Below are 24,449 nucleotides of genomic sequence, written 5' to 3'. Positions count from 1 at the left end.
GTATTTTTGTGTGCGTACATTTTGGTAATTGGTACATTCTGTATTTTCTTGTTCTCTTGTTACAACACTCTTAGCATGCACTCCATATAGATTGTTATACAATAATAAATTGACATGACTTTTTGATATCTACAGCCTTGGATGCCAACAGTAACATGTCACTGTCTCAGATACAGGTGCATATCTGACATCACACTGCAACAAAATAGCACCCGTGAACCATTGCCAACAAAAAAACCCACAAAATGGCAGCACCCATAAATCAAAATGACAATTAAAATGGTGGTACTGAAAATTTAAATAAATAACACTGTCAAAGACATAGTATAAAAAAATAAGTACAAAAATAAATGTAGCACCTTACGAAATCCTCAGAATCACACCACCCAGGTGACTACCATTCTTAGAAAAATCTCCAAGAATTGGTCTCAGTATTCCTGTTTTAGGCAAAGTTTAATTGGATTTGAGAAGAAGCCATCATGGTGAGATCCCAGTTGATTCAATCTGAATGACCCATGAGCGTCTTCCAAAGAAGATCTATTAGGAATGTGAAAAGACCCATGGTAGACCCATTAGTCCATGTATCACAGAACAAACTGGATAAATCACACCTCCTTAGAGCAGTTGAGAATTTTCCTGAAGAAGGCGAGGACTGTTGCTTTGGGCAGAGTCTTCTGTTCTGTTCTGTCCAACCAGGCATGTTCAAGAATAACAAGATGTATAGTATTTGAGCAGAAAATTACGTGAAGCTTCTAGCCTTGTCTACAAACTCATTATATGATGTTCCTACCAATAGTTGTGGATACCAATTTTCAACCCAAAGATGTTTCTCAATTAATTTTTTTTTCATTTCTTTATAAAAACTTGCGTATGGAAAATGTCCTTCAATGTCTCTGAACGTTTGTCCAGCTCAATTCAATACTGATAGAAGTTTGAGCATTATATATTTAAGACTCACTAAGAATCTCAGAGATGTTCTTAGTATTATATAATCAGTAAAGTTAAGTTAATTTTCTCAGCCATAATTGTGCTCAGTATGCTTTTGATTGTTGAGTTTTGAGCAAAAGCCTTAGCCATTACCCACCTATCCTTATATCTATTAAGCTGATTAAACAACTTTACCAGCAATTTACCAGCAATACCTGCAGTCGTAACCTTCATTTCTGTAATCTTAGAAGGCCGGAGACTTTGGTGGCACACTTCCATGAAGATGATCACCTAATGTGACATACAGTACATAACAACTGAGGCCAACTAGTCTGTGACTGGCTACTATAGTCTTGTTAGTGAGAGGGGTTGTCTGTATATGCAGGAGAGCTGCCACACAATGAATGCTCATTCGGAAGTACAATGCATAGAATGTACCGACGAGGAATAAGGAACACACATGTTTTAAACCTTACAAATAGAAGAGAAGCTCATCGGTCTGATGTCCCGTGTTTAATGTACTAAAACAAAATAGAAAAAAGAGAAAAAGGTCTGAGACTGTAAGTGAACAAACCACAGCTATTAACCCTTCGCACAGTGCCGACTCCATCAGGCAGCACAGGGACTGTGTGAACCTCAGAAACAGAAGAAAAATAAATAAAGGGCTGAGATTGTTGCTGAACTCGCTGTTAACCCTTCATACAGCATTGGGCTCCATCAGGCAACATACTATTGGTTGTCAGATAAAGGGGCAGACATGGCTATGCTGGAAGATCGGTGCTTGGTTTGTAAATTTGACATGGGCTGCGATTTTCAGTCATGTAATTTGACATGGTTTCAACAACGAGATAAGCAACTGCAATCAACCAATCAACATACCCCATGACCAAAAAGTCATGTAATGTGACATTGCCTTAAATTGTCAACAGCTTGTGATAAAACCTGAAATAAATTTATTAACAGAAGCAATCTTTTGAAGATGGTAAGAGTACCATGGCTTTGATAAACTAGGATGTATACCTTTGTAGTCTGCATAAGAGGGTGGTTAATGGACTTCTAGTCTTCTCTTTTCACTTTTATGCAATAGGCCATCCATTATCCAAATTCTAGCTTATAATGTTTTCCCACCCAAAATAAGGACAATAGATAAAGCGGACCATTAGAATTTTATAATGTGCTGTTTCAATCTCAGGGCTTTAAATGCATGCCTGACACATTATTCACCATTAACAATAGGTAGAGTTTATGTGAAGGACTGCATCCTGCTGGAATATATTGGGACTGCAGCCTAAAATAAACCTTTCGCTTTGAGTGGGCTAGAAACTTGAGATCTTAGAGATGAATAATTTAGCTCAGATGTCTTGTTGAATGACATCTGTCTTCATTCACGCATTCGCTCAGAAATTATTCCCCTACTGCTCCTTTTTAGTTTGCCAAAGAGAGTGTTAGATTAATTGGATTTTGATGCTTACTTAATTACTTAATGTAACTAAGGGAGATTTTTTATGTTAAGTTATTTCTGTAAAATCATTAAAGACTCGGTTAAGGCAAATGCTTGGTAATTAATTACCTTTTAGCGGAAAGGCATATGTGTTCATTTTGCAAAGTATTTTGACTCACACAGAGCGGCTAGAAAGGACTGCTTCATTTTTTACAGCTGATATTTACTTAGGGGGAACAAATACATCTTGACAAAGAGAAAAAGGTACAGAAAGCAAAAGATTTTTGGGCAATGCAAAAAGTTTCTACATTTTTTTACAGCTGATCCCAAATAATACATTTTATTTTTTTTACACTTTGGACAACTAGACAAGCTACTTGTCTTTGGAAACTTGCTCTTCCATCCCATATCAGAGTTTATCCTTTATCATTTTTGTATTTATTTATCACATGGCTAGATTTTTAAATAATTTAAAATGAGATCTGTAAAATGAGAGTTGGGTACCCCGTCAAATGTTTAAAACAGATTCCCCAAGTCTGGTCTTGTTAATAATGATCCAGAGGTCATGAGCCTTCTGTCTGAAGACACCATGTAGGGAAAGAGAACTAACACAACGTTTTGAGACGGGCAAGCTGTTAATATTTACAATTTATTACCAGAACATGTTGTGAAAATTTAGAGTCTGGATACTTGTAAGTGTTAATTACACTTGAAGTCCATGTCGAGCCCAAGGCAGACGACATATTAGTCACAAACTAGCCAAACAAGAAATGACCTGAAATAACAATAAATATACAGGAAAAAGCTGTGCTGGCTCAAAATGCCTTATGCTCTCATGACCTTTGATCTCCCTGTAAATGCACATAAACTAAACCATTTATGGTTTAGTAGTAACTAACAAGGTTTCCTCTCCTTTACTTTAGGTCACTTCCGCCTTTCTATGTTGACACAAAGCAACAGTTCAACTTGCTTCTTCCCTGTCACACAAATGACAGTGTCTGATGAATCATATGGGTCAGTTTTAGAAATGTTTGTGATGGCAAAAAATATTACATTAACTAATCAGTCTGTGTTTCCTAATAGCCAGCACATACATTATGGTTTCAAAAAGTATTCAGACCCTTTCAGTTTCTACTACTTTATGATGCTGTAGATTGAATTTTAAATTGATATGTGTGCCATTTCTGCCCATCAGTCAACATTCCGTAACCCATAATGACAAAATGAAAACATGTTTTTGGAAAAGTTTGCAGATTTATTAAAATTACAAACTAAAATGTGTCATTCATTCAAGTATTTAGACTTTACATTAAAGATTTTGTAGAAGCGCCTTTTACACAATTACAGCTTCAAGTCTTCTTCAGTGAGACTCTGCAAACTTTGCACCCCTGGATTTGGGCAGTTTATCCCATTCTTCCTGGCAGATCCTCTGAAGTTCCATTAGACTGATGGGAAGAGTCTGTAAACTGCCATCTTCAGGTCTCCCCACACATGTTCTATGAGGTTTAGCACTAGAATTACCAGAGCCTATGAAAAAACTTGTAGATCCGGCCCACATTAAATCCGTTCGCACCTCTCCCTCAGCGTCTTTTGTCCTGTAAATGTGCTGATTACAACAAGCAGCAAGCAGCCTGCTATTCCATCCCTCCACCAACTTAGAACAAGCACAAACTTCTCCCAGCTCATTCCTTGATTGATTATCTGTGAGTCAAGTGCTGGAGTTTTAGGGTGGAAAAGATTGTTATTTGGAACACATGCATTTCAGGTGTGTTCCGTTTCTACAATGATCTGTGTAAACACATTGTTAAAACAGAAACATTTTTCATATTTTAGTAGTAAATGACAAAATGTTGGCATAAACTATATAATGTGTGACGCTTGAAGTCCAAAGATCAAATAAACACTTTCACAAAAGGTACGCATTTGCTACGACTGAATGGTATCAACTGTTGACTGATAATCAAAACTTCACGGGTTCGAGATTGGACGAGTCCATTTTGAGAAGTGAGATGCTCTTATTCTTACTATCTTAGAATAAAAACATACATTTGATTTCAGTCTGTAACAGCCGGTGTAAATTTATGAAACTTGTATAGCTTAGCTTTGTTTTTTTTTAATTCAGTTTAATTCTCTTAGTTGCGTTCATGATTCCACCCCCTAAACCTAATCTGGATTTTATATACAAAGTAGAGCAACGGCAGCTTCCACCTGCAAGCTATAGACTCTTCAGTATGCAAGCGACTTTCCATGCTAGTGTTTAGATCTGGACAGTGCATGTGCCCAAAAAAGAAGTCTGACTGCATTCTCGCACCATTGCTCACGTACTGAAGTGTCAGCTTGCACTTTTCGTAGCATTACACATATACTTTATGAGCATGCCCGTGTTGATCAAACACAGGAGGCTCTGCAGTCTACTTGTGAAAGCTTTAGAAATACTTTTATATCATTGCCCTCATCTTTGCCTTACCACTATTTTATCACAGAGATCTACAGCGAGTTCCCTGGACTTTATTGCTTGTTTTTGGTCCTGATATGCAGTGTGAACTGCGGAACCTTATATCCACAGGAGTGTGATTTTCAATTCAAGTTCTAGGTACACCTCAAGGAAAACCAAAGCAAACAGGGTGCACCAGACCATAATTTGAAGTGTCACAGCAAATAGTCTGAATACTTATATGAATTTTCGTACATTTGTAAACATTTCTGCTTTCACTTTGTAATTATGGATAATTGAGAGTAGATTGATAGGCAAAACTGGCAAATGTATGCATTTAAAATTAAATCTGCAACAAAGTAGATTGTGTAGAAAGTGAAGGAGTCCTAATATGTTTGATTATATTATATTATATTATATTATATTATATTATATTATATTATATTATATTATATTATATTATATTATATTATATTATTTTATATTATAATGCTGTATCGGGCACTCACCAACACTGAATATAGGTAGACTCTCACCCTTTTACGTAGCTCACTGTCCTTAGTTAGAATTCATTCACTATTGTTTTTTGTATAGAGGCAGTTGACACTGAAGCTGTTCATTTACGTGATGGAATGCAAACTCATACTGATGGTGACTCACCTCCAGATTGATGTGACTTCTTAGCACCTTTGAAGTCACTGTCCCCAGTGATAACTTCCAAAGGTGCACAAACACTTTGAAATGCCAGGGCCTCTGTTTTCTCTGAATAAGTAAGTCATTAACAGTGATGCATCAGAAGGTGTCAGGAGCACTTTGTTTTCAGGTGACACAGCAGAGATTTAGAATAATGTACTGGCAGGTGATGCATCAGTGTTGTTAAATGCTGCACTTCTGTGGGGTCATCTGTCCTTTATATGTGGACATGCAAATTTCCTTGTATAGAGCTGAAGTTGTATCAGTCTTTCTGTTGTAATCCTTCATAGAACTGATGCGGAAATCTGAGAACAGAGTTTCAGGTCGCAGATTATAGCTTTGATACTCTCTGTCTATTGCTGTTTGGTAACACCTCCAAGATCTGCCTCATCCTTTGCATGTTAGTTTCTTCCCAGGCCTCACCTCACACTGCTCACCTGAAGTCAGTGGCAACTCAGTCTGCTACACTTTTCCTCAGCTGCATGAGTCTAAAATCTGCACCAGTGGCTCTGGCCCTAGGCCAATGGACATTGGCAGAGAATTGGTAATGGAATTTTAGAAGGTGGAATCTCTCTGCTGTCCTGCTTCCAGTACTGATTCTATAACCTGCATTACTGATATCAGATCTCTCCAGTATTTCATCTGAAGAGGCCAGCAATTCGATTTTTTTGCTAAGTCAGCATATAGGTACTCTTCTCATTAAACTTCTAACACCAATGTAGTACCATGACTGGAGCTTAGTAGCACTGAGATGCAACAGATTTTCGCTATTTTAGGTAGTTTGTTGTCCTTATAAGGATGATTTGCTGCTGCTGCATTAGTTGAAATTTATATGCAACTTTGGCAGATGTACTGTTTCTATAAGCTTATCTACAGCTGGCACTGAAGTTGGTTATTTGCATGATGGCATGCCAGGTCTTACTAATAGTGACTCATCCCCAGGCTGATTTAACTTGTCAGTGCAGTAACAAAATTATAATATATTTCAAACCCACCTAAATCAATTCAGAGTCGTAAGGGGCCAGAGTGTAGGTGGTAAACAGCCCTGGACAGGGCAGTACACTCTTAAAAAAAAAGGTGACAAAGTAGTTCTGCAGAGTGATACAATAAGGAGAAAAACTCTGGGTCCATCCACATAACCTTCCACATAAAAAACTTTTATTTGCATCTGTAACAGATTCCATAAATAACATTGAATAGATGATAAAAGGTTTGTGAAATACCAATTGATTCCTGACTCGTGCTGCAAACAATAACACAGGCAAAATTTTGGTCTTCTGTATTCTCTAAAACAGCCTAGTAGGTGTTAAAGATGTATGCTTTGAACACATATTAGGAGCCTTTTCAAGGCCTAAGGAACCAATTTCAAATGCTAAGAACCTTTTACAGAATGAAATGATTCTTTATCAAGCAATGATTCTATGAGGAAACACACAAACCAGTAAAGGGCCATTAAAGAACCATTAGAGTGTAGTACATTGCATAATCCTGAAATGTCAATACCAAACACTATGTTTATGTACACTTTGAAAAAGTCCTGATCCTTGTGAACACACCGTTAATATCAGCTATCTCAGACTTGTTATAAATGTAAGTTTGTGGGGTTGGCTATTGCTGGGATGCTTTTATTAGCATGCATCGGTAGTGTGGTGTAAAAAGCAGCAACAGCATTCCTAGTATGGTAGGCTGGAGTGCTAGTTGCCCTGCTCAAAAGATGAGAGGAAGGGGCAGATGGTTTGATCCTGTTATCAATGTCTTCCTTCTTGGCGAGTGCTTCTGTGGTAGACTACAGTAAAGAACAAACGAGCTAGTAGACTTTGAGATTTTGCCCCAACTGCAGAACAGTGGACACACTCAGTATTCTTTTATCACTAGACTTTTTTAAGTATGTGACTTTGGCATGATAGAAAGGCTGGTTTTGCTCATTAATCCTTCACTAACTAATCCTAGAAGAGTTACAGATGATAAATTAGTACACAGGAAGAGGCCAGAGAGAGAATAATCCAGCAGGGATACTGGACTGTACCTCTGACTCCAGGGGAGAGGTATTCACCAGTGACTGCCTACCATTTTAAGATTTTAAGAGTTACATCTCTTTAGTTTGCAGATGATGTTGTTCTCTTATCTTCATCGTCATGTGATATGTATTGTGCACTAGAATGGCTTACAGGCAAATTTGGTCTAGTTGAAATGAGAATTAACATCTCCAAATCTGAGGTCATGGTTCTCACCCAGAAAATAATAACGTGTTCCCTTCAAGTGGAGAAGTTCAAATGCCTTGGGGTCTTGTTGACAAGTGATTGTGATATTGAGCAACAAATTAAGCTAGTTGTAACAATCTTACAGATGTAGTACTACACTCTGGTGCTAATTCCTTGGCTGTAACTTTCGATTTACTAGTGAGTCTAAATTTTCATCCTCCCCTATGATTGTGAGATTTGAGAAATAAACAAAAGGATGAGACTGTGAATCCAAGTAGCTGAAGTAAGATTCCTGTGCAGGAGCTGCTGAATGATGAGCACAGAAGTTTAAATGAACCATGGAACAAAACCACTGCTTCCTCAGATCGTGAGAGGCCAGTGAAGACCCAGGTGCAGATCCAGGGTAAACTGGAGGGACTATATCTTTTGCTGGGTAGAGCAAAAAGAGAAGAGAATTGAGCAGTATGGTACATGCAGATGAATATTTTAAATGCATTAAATATTTTAACATGCTAACAATCACGGTTATTATAGTTAACGAAAACTAAAATCAAAACTGAAACAATTATTAAAATTTTTTTTTCATAAACTGAAATAAAATAATTAACAAAACCAAAATGAAAAAATAAAACTAAATGAAACTATTAAAGTACCTGGAAAAACTAACTGAAATAAAATAATAATTTTACTTTTTGTTTTGAATGAATATTCTTGCCATTAGTCTTTAACCCTTGTAATTTTTAACTCTATAACAGAAAGTAATCCACCATGAGCTGCCCGCATATATTCATCTAGTAAACGGTGGCTGGTGATGGAGATCAGGTGTTCACATAAAATTTGCGGTGAAAGAGCATGCTGTATGTGGGCGCATAAAACATGTGAAATTGAAAGCGATTTACTGTACCGCCTTTCTTTGCGCTTCTTAGATAGATAGATAGATAGATAGATAGATAGATAGATAGATAGATAGATAGATAGATAGATAGATAGATAGATAGATAGATAGATAGATAGATAGATAGATAGATAGATAGATAGGATAGATAGATAGATAGATAGATAGATAGATAGATAGATACTTTATTAATCCCAAGGGGAAATTCCAATACTCCAGCAGCAGCATACTGATACAAAAAACAATATTAAGTTAAAGAGCAATAAAAATGCAGGAAAAAACAGACAATAACTTTGAATAATGTTAACTTTTACCACCCCCCGGGTGAAATTGAAGAGTCGCATAGTTTGGGGGAGGAACGATCTCCTCAGTCTGTCAGTGGAGCAGGACAGTGACAGCAGTCTGTTGCTGAAGCTGCTCCTCTGTCTGGAGATGACACTGTTAAGTGGATGCAGTGGATTCTCCATAATTGATAGGAGCCTGCTCAGCACCCGTCGCTCTGCCACGGATGTCAAACTGTCCAGCTCCATGCCTACAATAGAGCCTGCTTTTCTCACCAGTTTGTCCAGGCGTGAGGCGTCTTTCTTCTTAATGCTGCCTCCCCAGCACACCACCGTGTAGAAGAGGGTGCTCGCCACAACCATCTGATAGAACATCTGCAGCATCTTATTGCAGATGTTGAAGGATGCCAGTCTTCTAAGGAAGTATAGCCGGCTCTGTCCTCTCTTACACAGAGAATCAGTATTGGCAGTCCAGTCCAATTTATCATCCAGCTGCACTCCCAGGTATTTATAGGTCTGTACCCTCTGCACACAGTCACCTCTGATTATCATGGAGTCCAGGACGGGCCTGGGCCTCCTAAAATCCACCACCAGCTCCTTGGTTTTGCTGGTGTTCAGGTGTAGGTGGTTTGAGTCGCACCATTTAACAAAGTCCTTGATGAGGTTCCTATACTCCTCCTCCTGCCCACTCCTGATGCAGCCCACGATAGCAGTGTCATCAGCGAACTTTTGCACGTGGCAGGACTCCGAGTTGTATTGGAAGTCCAATGTATATAGGCTGAACAGGACCGGAGAAAGTACAGTCCCCTGTGGTGCTCCTGTGTTGCTGACCTTGTATATTAAGATGTAATTCAAACTCCTGAAATAGGAATGTGCTGGTCAACAAAACCTTTACCGTATGGACAGAAAAATCACGAGTGAGTAACATTTCAGTTTATTTCCCAGGTGCTTACATTTTGTTGACAGTAATTCACCTGCCACTTTGCACAGGAGAAATCCTTTTTGAAAAAAAAAAACGACACTGATTGAGAGACTGATTTAGGTCATCATACAAGATCAGCATATTGTTACTGACCAATCACTTTTGGTTTAAAAAAGTCATTTAACAACAAAGCGATACAAACTTTGTAAAATTCTGAGTTGGCAATGTCTCTACTGAACTATAAGTAGGTAGGTGAAGACAGTCTGCCAACTGGTGAAAAACTAAACATACTAATGTGTTTTGTATTCATTCTATATTTATTTTTTAGTTTATGTTCAAAGCTCAAAGTACCTGATATTGTGAAAATAATCCAGTAACAGAATTATGTTTTAAAAAATTTGTCCCCATTTTTTAAAAATTTCTCTCTCTCTCAAAATAGATAGTTGAAATATCATATTCTTTTTGTTCTTAACATCAGCCATATCATACATATTGCATGCCAGAGATTTTTCCTGCCTTGCATTCAAACTTGCTTGGGTAGGCTCCAGGTTTCCTTCAGTCCTACTCTGGATAAACAGGTTTAGATAATGTATATATTGTTCCTAATCTCAGATGCTGTCTCTGTCATTTTTCACCCGTCCATTCTCCTATTACCTGCTCTTACTCTGCTCATTAAGGGTTCACTCTTCTTATGCATTAGCTATTCAAGTCTCACTGCCCCCAACTTTCACTCTACATGCTTGTTTTTCTTTATTTCCCTCAATATAGCTGCGTGGGGTGTGCATACTGATTCAAGCCTAAAAGTCCTGTTCTTCCTAAGCCACCATGATTTTCATAATCACACCTGTCAGAGCACAGTAGAATCTGTTTTCTGATTTTTTATATTTTTTCAGGTCTTCAGGTGGCAACATTCTGTCTATAAATTTTATGTGCCTGAGATGGATTCAGAGATCAATATAGCTGGTAGAAAATAACAAAGCCCAGTATGGGAGATTTTTGAATGCAGTATTGAAGGCATTCATTATAAGCACATTGTCTTGGAGCAGGATATTTTGTGTGCTGCAGACATTTACAGTAAAAAACCCTCAACTCTTAAAATCCACCTAAATTTCATTACAAATTGGCCCATAGTGGGCAAAAAAAGGAAAATATAAAAAGTGGCAACAGTTAGTGCACATTTGTTCAGCACAAATGACAGAAAATATTTTTTAAATTATAAAAAATTTCATATTCAGTATTTGGAGTTGACTATGTTTGTTTTTATTAGATAAAAACAAAACAAAATAGTAAACCATGTATTTTAGTAAGCTTTCACTAATATTAAACTCATATTATATCCAGGTCTGTTAAGTGTACAGTTCTGTCTGATAGTGGCACAATACTAATCTCCATAGTAGCTCCATGTCATAATAACTAACACTAAAACTAATAAGATATGAAAATAAAATAGATATGTCTTTGTGAAATAAAAACTAAATTAAAACTAAAAATACATGAGAAAAACTAAAACTAAACTGAATTTGCAAGTAAGTTCAGAAAAAATATAGAAATAAAAACTAATATAAAAAGACAAATCTATAATAACCTTGCTAACAATTCACCCATCTCTCTGTGAATGCACTTGTTTGGCAGGATAATGATCAAATGCCAGAAAGCTATGAAAGTCTTGGAATTTTTCAAGAAACATGATTGTTAATTCATGGCAACGCTGTGCCCTTCCTCAGTCATTAGTCCAATTGTTCATCAGTGACAGAAAGTGGAATGGACTGTTGGTAATTGAGATCTATCACCAACTAATTTACAATGACTGTTGTATTGATTGGAGCTGATAGGTAGCCAGTTTCCCTTTGCCTTATTTTCAACAAATTTATTGAGCCCAAGTCTTGACCAGTTTTAGCTTTCCTGAAAAAAATGAGAGACCAACTCATTATAAAGTTGGAGAACTTAATAACGTGGTCACAAACTTTATGCTTTATATACAGTAAAACTGGTAAGGAAAACGAGATGAGATGACAAATGTACAATAATTTCATACAAATTATATTAATGCACATTTCATCTTCAAACTCAGTCTCTAGAGTTGTTATTTGTTCAGGAATTGTTTAAATATACTATTTTAAGAATTAAATTAAATAAGAACTGGAGAGAAGGAGGGATTTACAAAATTCAGTAAACAGATTATTTTTGTCCATTTGCTGTTTTCTTATTTTTTCGGTTGAGGAAGTAGTCAGTTGAGCCTCAGCACGCTTACTCCACCCTGCTGATCTCCAGGGCAACCCAATTATATAGGGCTTAGAATAGAAAAAGAGGATCAGACATGAGTATGAAAATATAGACTCAAGTCTCTGCATCCGATTAAAGTGCTGCCTGTGCTGCCCGTTTGTGACCACGATGATGATAATGAGTTTCAGATGTCTCACATTTCTTTTACACTGTTTTTTAAAAGCCTGCAGCTCTCTGCTTTCACTTTCTGCTTTTTGAATTTCTCTGTCAATTTATTTTCACAAAATTCTTTTCAATGTTTTGATTGAAACCTGGGCTGAAATATTCTAGGTAACTTGATAAAAGCAGGAAAAAGTAAATATGTTCAGAGCCAAAAATATTAAATGATAAATGGATAAAGGGAATAGCAATAACCCATCTATCAATCATTTTCGTTTTCTTCTGATTTAGCTTGTAAGTCAGAAATATCGCCATTTTAAGAATTTGTACTGAAAGAGATTTTTCATTTTATTTTTTGCCAACAACGAAATACAGCCTATCTTTAACCCTAATCCTAACCCTAATTTATTTATATAGCACATTTTCATACAAATGATCTAGCTCAAAGTGCTTTACAGGATGAAGAAAGTGCAAAAAGACAAAATATATATAAAAAATAAATTTAGGCAAAATTAATTAAAATATAATAAAAGTAAGGTCTGATGGCCAGGGAAGACAGAAAAAACAAAACAACAAAAAAAAAAAAACTCCAGATGGCTGGAGAGAAAAAAAAATCTGCAGGGGTTCCGAGGTCACGAGACCACCCAGTCCCCTCTAGGCATTCTACCTAAAAAAAAATGACCTCAATCAGTCCTCATGGTATTCAGGCTTCACATGGAAGATCTTGATGATGATGGTCATGTGGACCTCTGGCCTTTAATCCATCAATGTAGGGATATCACGGTGCTTTGATTGGGTGGTGGTAACGTAGATCGCCACCACAGAAAACCAGAAAAAGAACAGCAGAGAAAGTAGGGGTTAGTACGTATTTTGGAGCCACCATGAAAGATAATGATAATTAGATGCATATACAGAGTATCAGGATTAAGCTAAAATGAAGCTATGAGAAAGCCATGTTAAAATAATGAGTTTTAGCAGTTTTTTTAAAGTGCTCCACTGTATTAGCCTGGCAAATTTCTATCAGTAAGCTATTCCAGATTTTAGGTGCATAACAACAGAAGGCCGCCTCACCACTTCTTTTGAGTTTAGCTCTTGGAATTAATAGCAGACCCTCATTTGAAGATCTAAGGTTACGATTTGGAGAGTAAGGTGAAAGACATTCTGAAATATAGGATGGAGTGAGATTATTTAAGGCCATGTAAACCATAAGCAGTATTTTAAAGTCAATTCTAAATGACACAGGTAACCAATGTAGTGACATCAAAACTGGAGAGATGTACTCGGATTTTCTTTTCCTAGTTAAGATTCTAGCAGCTGCATTCTGCACTAGTTGCAATCGATTCATCATTCAGAAGACTGATTCCACATTAAAAATACACATCATTTGTGTTACATTTTTCAGAGTGTTTTACGTCAGAGTCAGTGGCCTGACTGTACATGCTACAGTGGTGTTTTCGGTCAAATTTGTCCATAAAAAAATCACATTTTTGAAAGTGGCTCCCACTGTCCAGGACGATCTATAAATTGTGAGATACTGGAGTCTATAATGATGATGTCTTAACATTAATAAGTGGCCAACACATGTGTTTTAACTGAAGGCCTGTTATTGGCTTAGGCCGTTGTCCCAGTCACTGTTCTTTAGGTGTATGTGAGTTACAGTGGTTACTATGAGACTGCTACTTTCTGAAGATGTGAATGTTAGGCTACTCAATGCACTGCTGGCTCTAAATTAGATGGGGGTGAGGATTAGTGTGGGATACCACCCTGTCAAGTGTTACTTGTAGCTTTACAGTGAAGATATTCTAATTCATTCTTGTCTATCATGGTGTTGGAGAGTGGCAATGTGTTGCATGACTGATTGGGCATGCATGTCAGAACTTCACAGTATTCTTTACACATGACAGTGCTAACTGTTCTTTTTGTTCTACTACTACTACTACTACTACTACTACTACTACTACTACAGCAACTGATTTGCTGCTGACAGTAATATTTTATTACAGGTGAGGGGAGGAAGACCCCCAAAAATATAACAATTTTCAAATAATAAGAAGGCTAACGGAATGTTAGGTTATATAGTGCCCTAATGCAGTGTTTCCCAACCTTGGTCCTAGGAGCACACTGTGGCTGCAGGTTTTTGTTCCAACCAGCTTCTGTTTTTAATTTGACTCCTGGGCTAATAAAGTGGTGTGCTATTTCCCAAGTTCTGTGTTCTGGGACAAATATAGAAATTAGAAAACTAAGTCTGGTAAAAATTTAATATATTTATATATATATATATATATATATATATATATATATATATATATATATATATATATATATATATATATATTAAAATGTACTGAGCAGTTATATGGGAATAATGTATTTTTTTCTTTTTAACAATATTTTCATTTTGATTTTCATTCTACTTTTCTAGGTGTTCTAATTGTTTAATTAATCCATTATTTACTAATTAGTGGGTCTGATGCTAAAGTAGTTTCAGCCTTTCATTATTCAGTGTTTGCCAGCATGTCTGCTTTTTTCATTTTTAATTGTCATTAATAAGATACAATGAAGGGGAAAAACTGCAAAGAGAAAGGGCAAAACAGAATGAAATCAACAAAAGAGAGTTAAGTATTTAAATCTATAGCAAAAGCAGAAACATTTCTTATATGTCTTATAAATGTAAAGATCATGCTGCTGTGCTTCTCTGAATGTAGAATAAAAGAAAAATAATACCAGCTAATTAAATGAGATCAGTGCTATCAGGTGTTGTCACTGATTAGGAATCTGGTTGGAACAAAAACCTGCAGTCACAGTATGCCCCCTGGACCGAGGTTGGGAAACACTGCCCTAATGTGTAGAGTACAAGTCCAGGGAGGTTCTGCTCAAGATTTACAATGCACCGGTGAGGCATCATCTGGAGTAATAGGTGCAGTTTTGGTCTCCAGGCTACAAAAGGGACATAGCAACACTAGAAAAGGTCTAGAGACAAGCGACTAGATAGATAGATACTTTATTAATCCCAAAGGGAAATTCACATACTCCAGCGGCAGCATACTGATACAAAAAACAATATTAAATTAAAGAGTAATAAAAATGCAGGTAAAACAGACAATAACTTTGAATAATGTTAACATTTACCCCCCCGGGTAGAATTGAAGAGTCACATAGTTTGGGGGAGGAACAAACTCCTCAGTCTGTCTGGAGATGACACTGTTTAGTGGATGCAGTGGATTCTCCATAATTGATAGGAGCCTGCTCAGCGCCTGTTGCTCTGCCACAGATGTCAAACTGTCCAGCTCCATGCCTACAATAGAGCCTGCTTTCCTCACCAGTTTGTCCAGGCGTGAGGCGTCCTTCTTCTTAATGCTGCCTCCCCAGCACACCACCGCGTAGAAGAGGGCGCTCACCACAACCGTCTAATGGAACATCTGCAGCATCTTATTGCAGATGTTGAAGGACACCAGTCTTCTAAGGAAGTATAGCCGGCTCTGTCCTTTCATGCACAGAGAAACAGTATTGGCAGTCCAGTCCAACTTATCATCCAGCTGCACTCCCAGGTATTTATAGGTCTGCACCATCTGCACACAGTCACCTCTGATGATCACGGGGTCCAGGAGGGGCCTGGGCCTCCTAAAATCCACCACCAGCTCCTTGGTTTTGCTGGTGTTCAGGTGTAGGTGGTTTGAGTCGCAGCATTAAAGAAAGTCCTTGATGAGGTTCCTATACTCCTCCTCCTGCCCACTCCTGATGCAGCCCACAATAGCAGTGTCATCAGCGAACTTTTGCACGTGGCAGGACTCCAAGTTATATTGGAAGTCCGATGTATATAGGCTGAACAGGACCGGCGAAAGTACAGTCCCCTGTGGCGCTCCTGTGTTGCTGACCACAATGTCAGACCTGCAGTTCCTGAGATGCACATACTGAGGTCAGTCTGTAAGATAGTCCACGATCCATGCCACTAGGTATGAATCTACTACCATCTCTGTCAGCTTGTCCCTAAGGAGCAGAGAACTAGGCTGAGTTCAGGGCTACATGGGATGGATTATGAAGAAAAATTAAAAGAGTTAAGCCTTTTCAGTTTAAGCAAAAGAAGACTTAAAAGGTGACATGATTGAAGTGTTTAAAATTATGAAGGGAATTAGTCCAGTGAATCAAGACTGTTATTTTAAAATGAGTTCATCAAGATCATGGGGACACAGTTGGAAAATTGTTAAGGGTAAATTTCACACAAACATTAGGAAGTTTGTCTTTACACAGAAAATCATAGACACTTGGAATAAGTGACTAAGTAGTATGGCAGACAGTAGGACTTTGGGGACCTTCAAAACCTGACTTGATGTTTTTTTAGAAGAAAAAAATGGATAAGACTGACAATATATAAAAATGTATTCACTCTGGTGGACAAAATGTGCCAGTTGAGTTAAAATATACTGTATGTATATTTGAATTATAAGCAAGTTCTTCAAAAAATTTCTGAAATGTCATACAACCTCATAGGAAAATTAGCAATTAGTTTCACTAATGAAAAGTAGTTTCTAAACACTTATACATACTGTATAAATATTGATTTTGTAAGTCACCTGTCATATAAAGAATAGTAACATTAACAATAATATATTATTTTCATGAATCAGTTCAGGGGAGGCCCCCAGAAGTATGAGGTCTCAGGATGGCTGCAGATCCAGGGGATTCGGCTTGCAGATGAAGGGACATACCACTGTTATGCCAAAAACAGACATGGGGAAGTGGAAGCCACTGCCAGCTTAACTGTGTTCAAAACAGGTAAGTCGTGTGAACAAATCACCCTTTATGATTCTCACTGTGAAGAAGAGTGGAGATATCCAGGGATAGTATAGATATTGAGGGATCTCTTGGACACACAAATCTGTCCATTCATTACAAGTACAAATTCATATATTCTCCACTATAGGCCTGTCAGCATCCTGCTCCTGAACATTTTTATATCATAAAACCTTCTCCAATGCATTTATTCAATTGTTTTGCAGTGGGTGGAGTGGACATGAGCTTATCATGACTACATTTACACAGGTTATTTAACAGAAATGTCTTTGGGCTGACAACCAAACTATTAAGAAAAAAACACACAGCCACAAGGAGAGTGTGCAAAATCTGCACAAACAAAGATAAAGTCAAACCCAGGACACTGGATCTGTGAGGTAGCAACTCTTTAGCACCTACAGTACCTTTCTGATGGACTCTGATGAGCACTCATTCACCTCCAAATGCCAACTGAGTAGTTTTTGCATTTGTAGTGATTTATATTCTGATTTTCCATACCATACCATACCATATTTATTTGTTGAGCGCTTAAAAACACAGCATTACAACCGACCAAAGCGCTGTACAGTTAAAACAAACAGGACTAAAAACAAAATATTAAAGCCAACATTAAGAGAGAATTTGAACTAAAAACTAAAAACAGGTCAGAGGATCCAATAAAATAGAGAAAATAGCGAAAAACAAGTAGAAAATGAAACAAGTTAAGAATTAAAAGCCAATGTGAAGAAGTGCGTTTTTAAGCGTAATTTGAATGTGGCAACTGAAGTGGCTTGCCTAACCACTAAGGGTAGGGAGTTCCAGAGCCTGGGTGCACCGATGGAGAAAGCCCTTTCACCACGAGCTTTGAAACGTGCCTTGGGAACGGTTAGAAGGAGCTGATCTGCGGATCTAAGAGCGCGAGGGGGATTGTATCGATGGAGCAAAACACTCCAATAGGCGGGGGTTAGACCATTTAATGCCTTATAAGTTAGGAGGAGTATCTTAAAATCGATTCTGAATCTAACCGGCAGCCAATGTAAGGTTTTTAAAATTGGAGTTGTGTGTGTCCTGCGGTGAGTTGGCACCCTGACCAGGATTGTTTCCTGCCTTGTGCCCTGTGTTGGCTGGGATTGGCTCCAGCAGACCCCCGTGACCCTGTGTTCGGATTCAGCGGGTTAGAAAATGGATGGATGGATGGAGTAATATGTTGGCCTCTGCCACTCCCTGTTAGAAGCCTTGCAGCCACATTTTGAACCAGTTGTAGTCTAGAAAGAGTGGCTTTGCTGATACCATAAAGGCAGGAATTAGAGTAATCAAGCCGGGACGTAATAAATGCATGGATTACTGATTGCAGGAGATGGTTAGACAGAATAGGCTTGAGTTTGGCGATACGCCTGAGCTGGAAAAAACAGGATTTTACTGTGCTGTTGACTTGAGCATCCATTTTCAGGAACGAATCCATTTTGATTCCGAGATTAAAGACAGATGAAGTTATTGGAGTGGGAAGAGAGTCGAGGCCAAAAGATGGAATCTGTTTGTAGTCGAGAGATTTGGCATTTTTGTGATTTACAGTGCATTTGAATGTTCCTGCAATCTACCACTCAGATTCAGATCTTACAGGCCATTACTCCCAAAAATGACAGTTAAGACGGGACATTTGCCCCACCAAGCTCTATCTCTCTTTCTCTCAACAGGACTACAGAGGGTATGGGTGGTACACTTTCAAACACAGCATTCAGTCTTTAAGAAGTGTGTGTACTTCAATTAGTGTTCAAGCACATTACTCTAAGAACAGACAAAACTTTTAGTAACACTTTAGTCTTGGTGTTGAAAAAATGCATCAGTTACTTATATACTGTTATGTATCAAGACCTTAACAAAGGCATCTTTTGGTCTTAATAACACTTACAAAGCACCAGGCATGTGCCTTCAGATAAAGTAGAACATTATTAACTAATTCATCAGTTTAAACATCACAGTTTAGATTCAAGTAATTAGTAAATGTTTTAAGGACTTATAGGGCTGTTTTTTTTCTCTTCATTGAGGTTTCCATAATGACAAAAAAGGAAAAACACAAATACGTATTATTTTAAAATTACCATATATATTCGCCTATAATTTCTCCCATGGATAAGTCGGGACTTGATTTTACAGTGTGATATCTGGTATTTTGTAATGTCAGGCATATAAGTTAAATGCGGAAAACTCACGCTGTTTGTTCAAGAGATTATGATATGCTAACGCCCACCTGAGAGAGTAACCACGGAGCAATCTGCCTTTTTTTTTCTATGTGGATGCGACAATGTGCTGTATCAGCATGTGCTCCTAACCTCTCTCTCTCTCTATTGTGCCTACGTGACCACACGGTAATAACTGAATTATTCTGAAGTGACATTTGCACTGTTTTGTGTTTTTTGTATCTCACATCCTCATACGCCTTTATTGTAAGAGCATCCCTTATCTACAATGGAGTGTTCGATCAGAAGAAAATATGAAGCTCATTTTAAATTAAACGTCGTTGAAGTAGCAAAAGAAATTGTTAACTGCACTGCTGCAACAAAATTCGATGCGTCTGAGAAATTGATGTGAGATTGGAGGAGGCAAGAAGATGTAAAACAATAAATAATTAAGTGTCGCATTTTTGAATGGGTGTATAAGTCGGGGTCTGATTGTATCTTGATTTTTTCGGGTTTCAAGACCCAACTTATACGTGAGTATATACGGTTATGTTTTTAGCCCCCTGAGGTCTTAACATCTGAAGTAAAACTAAAGACCACTACATGCCTTTTAACCAAGCAGTAGTTCTCATTGGTTTTAGGAAAGATCAGTTTTAATAGAACAAGCCTCACTATATATTCTGTCACATCTGCAGTTGATCTTCTTTCCTTAAAGCAATTTAGTGCTCTTCAGAGTGTCAGTGAACTTTAAGTTGTGTACGCCAGCTCTCCTGATCACACAATTGGCTGACTACTTGTTACACTCTATTTGAAAACATGGGTGTTTAATCATTTATTTATTTTATTTGTTCACTTTTGTTTTTTGGGCATCTTTAATACTTCTAAGTTGGAGTTGAACAGTAATATGGCTCTGGCCTGTCCACCTAGATGTCATCTCTCCTGAATAAAACTGCCATGTGTGTTTTTTTTTAACAAACCCTGCACCTCACATGAATTATGATACACATGCTTTCATAACATATACCCACCGTATATGGATCAGACAAAATATGAGGATTTGATTATAGTCCAAGTAACTATGAAGACAAAACACCAGAAGACTGGGAAAAAGAAGGCATCTCATCCTCCTTTATTTATTCATCTGTCTATTTATTGTTTCATGAATCTAATACCAATAAATCAGTTCTGATTGTATTGTGATAAAGAAAAAAGAACAGTGTTAGTCAGATTTATGCGCATCTGTGTATGTGATGTTTTCGCACTTCTGTTGATTTTAAGAACCCACATAGACTATGTGCCCAATTCAAGTGCTTTCTAAAGGGGAAAGCGAGAATGTGGTAAGGAGTGAAATGGAACCTGAGAAAGCATCAGAAGTGGACAGAAAATGAGTTGGAATTTTGTAAGGTATGAACAGGAGCAATATGAAACTATAGCAGGAGTGGTTGTTAACAGGTCTGAAAAATCTGCACTATGCAGAAATCTGCTGTAAAGTTCTTTGTTAAACAAGTACAAACTCCTTGTCATATTGACGAATTAAGCATGTGGCTAGAACAAGCCATCTTAGAACGAAATGCCTGGATATCACACCTAGGCAGTCCCCAGTTCTTATGCCTCACTTCATAAATAGAGAATATCTGATTGATCTGAATAGAATTGATATGATTGGTGATTTTTTAATACATTGAAGGATGTATGCTCCAAAGTGCTCTTCTACAATGACTTGCATACTGCTCCGTTGATGAACTAATAAATACTTTAAAAATATAAATCATGATGCCAAAATTGGGTAAGAAATACATGCAGGACGTCTGGTAACCCTAATCATGGCCATATCTTTATTATTCACAATAGTAACAGTGGGCTTATAACTGTCTTTCCAGGTCAGATTAACATGACGGCTCTGCAGCAGCTGAGGACTTCTTCCCATTATACAGAGGATTACTCGGAAAGTGAAGATGGTGATGACTATTATTAACTCCTCCAGACAGATGAGTGTTAAAAGGTTGCAAATAATCAAACACAGGCTCATCTCTACTGGGGTTCATATTTTTCCACTGTTTGTTGAAATATTTATGTCTAAAGAAAAAGAAAATCCCATGTACACATATTTATAATATGCAGAGAGCATGCTGCTTTTGTCTTGTCGTATTGGTTTCTCATGGTGCTTCCTCTTTATGTAGCATAAATGATAAAAGGCTTGTAAAAGAAAGCACTTGCAGTATTCAACTATTTTTATGAAATATGTATAGTTACCTCTACATTTCTGAATGATTTTGATGTGATTTATCATCTTATTGACTTGAATTATATTTAAATTATTCAAATACTGGAAAATACATTGTTATCATATGCCTATTTGCAAGAGAAATACCAGGTCTTTATATAAATTTTCCAAAGTGGTGCACTTTTCATTAAATGTCCAAAAATATTATAGCTAGCTATTATGTTAAAATAATTTCCTATTCAATGAAATGGTAAGATGCTTTTTTTGTCTTGTTCCTGTGTAACAAATATTTGCAAATAAAACATAGAACAGGTAGCAAAATGAATGGGGTAGCATTGGTGCTTTTTATTGAATATCCAACATGGGCTGAAGAATAGACTTCAAAGTTTTGTTTTTCCTTCCAGTGTTTCAACTAAAATAATATATCCTTTGTTTTCTATTTTTTTTTCTTCCTAAACATGGTCGTGGTAGGTACCAGAGTATGTTCAATTCGGTTTCCTAGTAGTTCTTTTCAGTTAGCAAGCCCAGATATTCATAATCAAAACATTAACTAATACATTCATTCATTCCTTGTTAATTGTAAACCCGCATAATTCAGTGCAGGCTGATGGGGTGGCACCTTTCCTGGCAGTGTTGGGTGCAATGCAAGAGCCAATTCTGAGCAGGGTGGCAGATTTATTCAGGGTTCCCAATTACTGTAACTTGTATATGTTGCTAAACTGGAGGAAATACCAAGCACGTGCTGAGAAAAGGCACCAGCTCTACACAGTGTGTGGACTGGGATTTGTCCAATTTAGAAAATTCTATTTGTATATTCATAATCGTCAAGAATTAGCCCTGATATAGACACTACTCACTTATTTCCAGTGTACAAGACTTTATTATTTAGATATGGATTGTAAAGGATGCAAGCTTGTTGATTGAAACATACAGAGAACATTTCTATATGCTGCATCACCCAAAAAGTAATGATAGTAAGAGTTTATAAATATATTGCCCAGGTTATATGCTGTCTCTTCCAATAAGTTTTGTGAATTGGAGTCAAAAACACTGTGAAAAGGTATAAGGTCTACTAAAAATCCCAAAAAGCAGGCCAGGACTTTCAAAGACATGCCCACACATGACCTTAGCCCAGGTAGGCAGCCCCTAACTGCTACTTGCATGCTGAGGACTACACAGTCATTAAAATGGGGAGTCGGCTTTAGAAGTTCAAAATAAACTGTTAAGGTTTAAAAATGCACAAAAATGCCCTTTGAAAGAGGAACTATCCAACTTCTGGCTTGAACAGACAAGTCCAAAACAAGAATTATCCTCTTCATTAAAATCCATGTGTGCGTCCAGGTGTCCGTGTGTGTGTGTCTTCTGGTGAAGTGCGCATGCGCGGGGCACGGTGTGATGCGCGATATTACTGTCAGAGAAAATTACAGGTGTTTTACGGAAATACAAACCAGTATTACTGCGAGAGGAAATTAAAGGTACACAATACAGTGACGCATATTACAGCCACATACAAACCAGTATTACTGTCAGTGGAGATTAAAGGCATATTACCGACGCGCACGCCTGTATTACAGAAGGAGAAAATTAAAGGTATATTACAGACGTACAAGCCAGCGGACGTACAAGACAGTATTACTGTTACAGAAAATTAAAGACACACAATACATGGCGGCAGCCCACGAAGAACGGTCAGCTCAGCAACTAAACATCAACAAAAGAAAGACTGAAAGAAAGAAAAATACGACCAACAAAAAGAATGAGGTCAAAATCCCTTGCCATTTAATATAGACTGTTCCTACTAATGTTTATGCACTACTGTTCTAGCGCCCGTTATTGTATTGCTAAACGACTAGTTATATATAAAGAATTAATAAGAAGTTATCAAGGAAGCGCAAAATGAGAAAATAAGGGAAAAAGGGTATGCATGAAAAGGCAACCGATTTCAAGTACGCAAACAAATACCACAGTCCAAGGAATACAATAAAAAATCCACAAAAGCAGAACATCAAAGGAAAAAAATATTTACAATAATGAATTCCTACAACACTCATAATGTAAAAATGGAGGGCGGTCCTTCAGATGTGATGTCATAGCAGCTCCGCCTCTTGGGGTTTCACTCACAGAATGGCAGAATGTTTAAAGATAAAGTAAAACAATAGTATATAATAAATAATTTTAAAAGAAATTATAAAAAAATATGAAAAATAGTCATTCAAAACCAACAATCAAACAGAAAATAAAAAGTCCAGACTGAAACAAAACAGTCAGGTTCTGCATCATTTAGAAAAAAATGCCATAATCGAGCATTATAACACCACTAGATGCTTCAAAGTCTGTGTTCTTCATTCCTCATGATATGTCCAAATACACTACTGACCACCCCAGAAAACATTGACCAAGAGACATATTCAAGAAGGGTGAGGCGGAACAATGGCTATCTAATCATACGGGACACAAGCCTCAAAGAAGGACCAATAAGAGAACAAGCACAACAAGGATACTGTGTTTCAGGTGAGGACTCCAGCCAGAATGGGATTATGTGCAAAGGGTAGCTCTGCATATTCTAAGTAGAAATAAAAGATAAGGTGGCAAAATAAAAATTAATTCACCAGGGTATGAGACAAAAAATCAAACAAATGTAATTATCAGTTCCAGAAGGTATGCCCAAACTCACGGTCAAAATAAAACTTCAATATCCTGCCTTCTTGAAATGACTTTATTGCTAACTAATGGCATGAAATACATTTTTATTGAGTCCGAAGGTTTGTGTGCTGAGTCTAAAGTACTGTCTTAAATAGTGCCTGAGTGGTAACATCTTCCTGTTGTCCTGTAATGGCAATGGAGCACAACTGCTAAGAAGATGATGAACTTCCCCAAGGAAAATTATTCTGAATGACAGCACCTGCAATTCAAAAAATGACATCACAAAAGTTCATAAAAATTAACAACAAGTGTAAAATCTACAAATAATTATAAAAATTGTACAAAATTTTAAAAAATTACAAAAATATCCAGAACCCCTTAATCACAACAAAGGTTTTTATAAATTGAATTGGGTATTCCAACATGCTGAGATTTTAAAATTATTCTAGTTTCTTATGT

At 37.3% G+C, this 24,449-nt stretch overlaps 1 protein-coding gene across 1 annotated transcript in view; it reads left to right on the top strand.

Annotated features, from left to right (window-relative positions):
* The window catches only part of LOC114647261 (kazal-type serine protease inhibitor domain-containing protein 1-like), a 93,054-nt gene extending 71,382 nt beyond the window's left edge, over nucleotides 1-21,672 (top strand). The window contains exons 4-5 of the mRNA XM_028795915.2: nucleotides 16,802-16,949; nucleotides 21,004-21,672. Of these exons, the coding sequence (XP_028651748.2) occupies nucleotides 16,802-16,949; nucleotides 21,004-21,098 (243 nt within the window). The 3' untranslated portion in view covers nucleotides 21,099-21,672. The remainder of the gene's footprint in view (nucleotides 1-16,801; nucleotides 16,950-21,003) is intronic.
* Nucleotides 21,673-24,449: the final 2,777 nt, after the last annotated feature.

This window comes from Erpetoichthys calabaricus, chromosome 2, assembly GCF_900747795.2.
Source record: "Erpetoichthys calabaricus chromosome 2, fErpCal1.3, whole genome shotgun sequence".
In the NCBI taxonomy this organism is placed as follows: Eukaryota; Metazoa; Chordata; class Cladistia; order Polypteriformes; family Polypteridae; genus Erpetoichthys; species Erpetoichthys calabaricus.
Note: the sequence above shows the minus strand (reverse complement) of the source record. Positions and strands in the feature narration are given on the sequence as shown.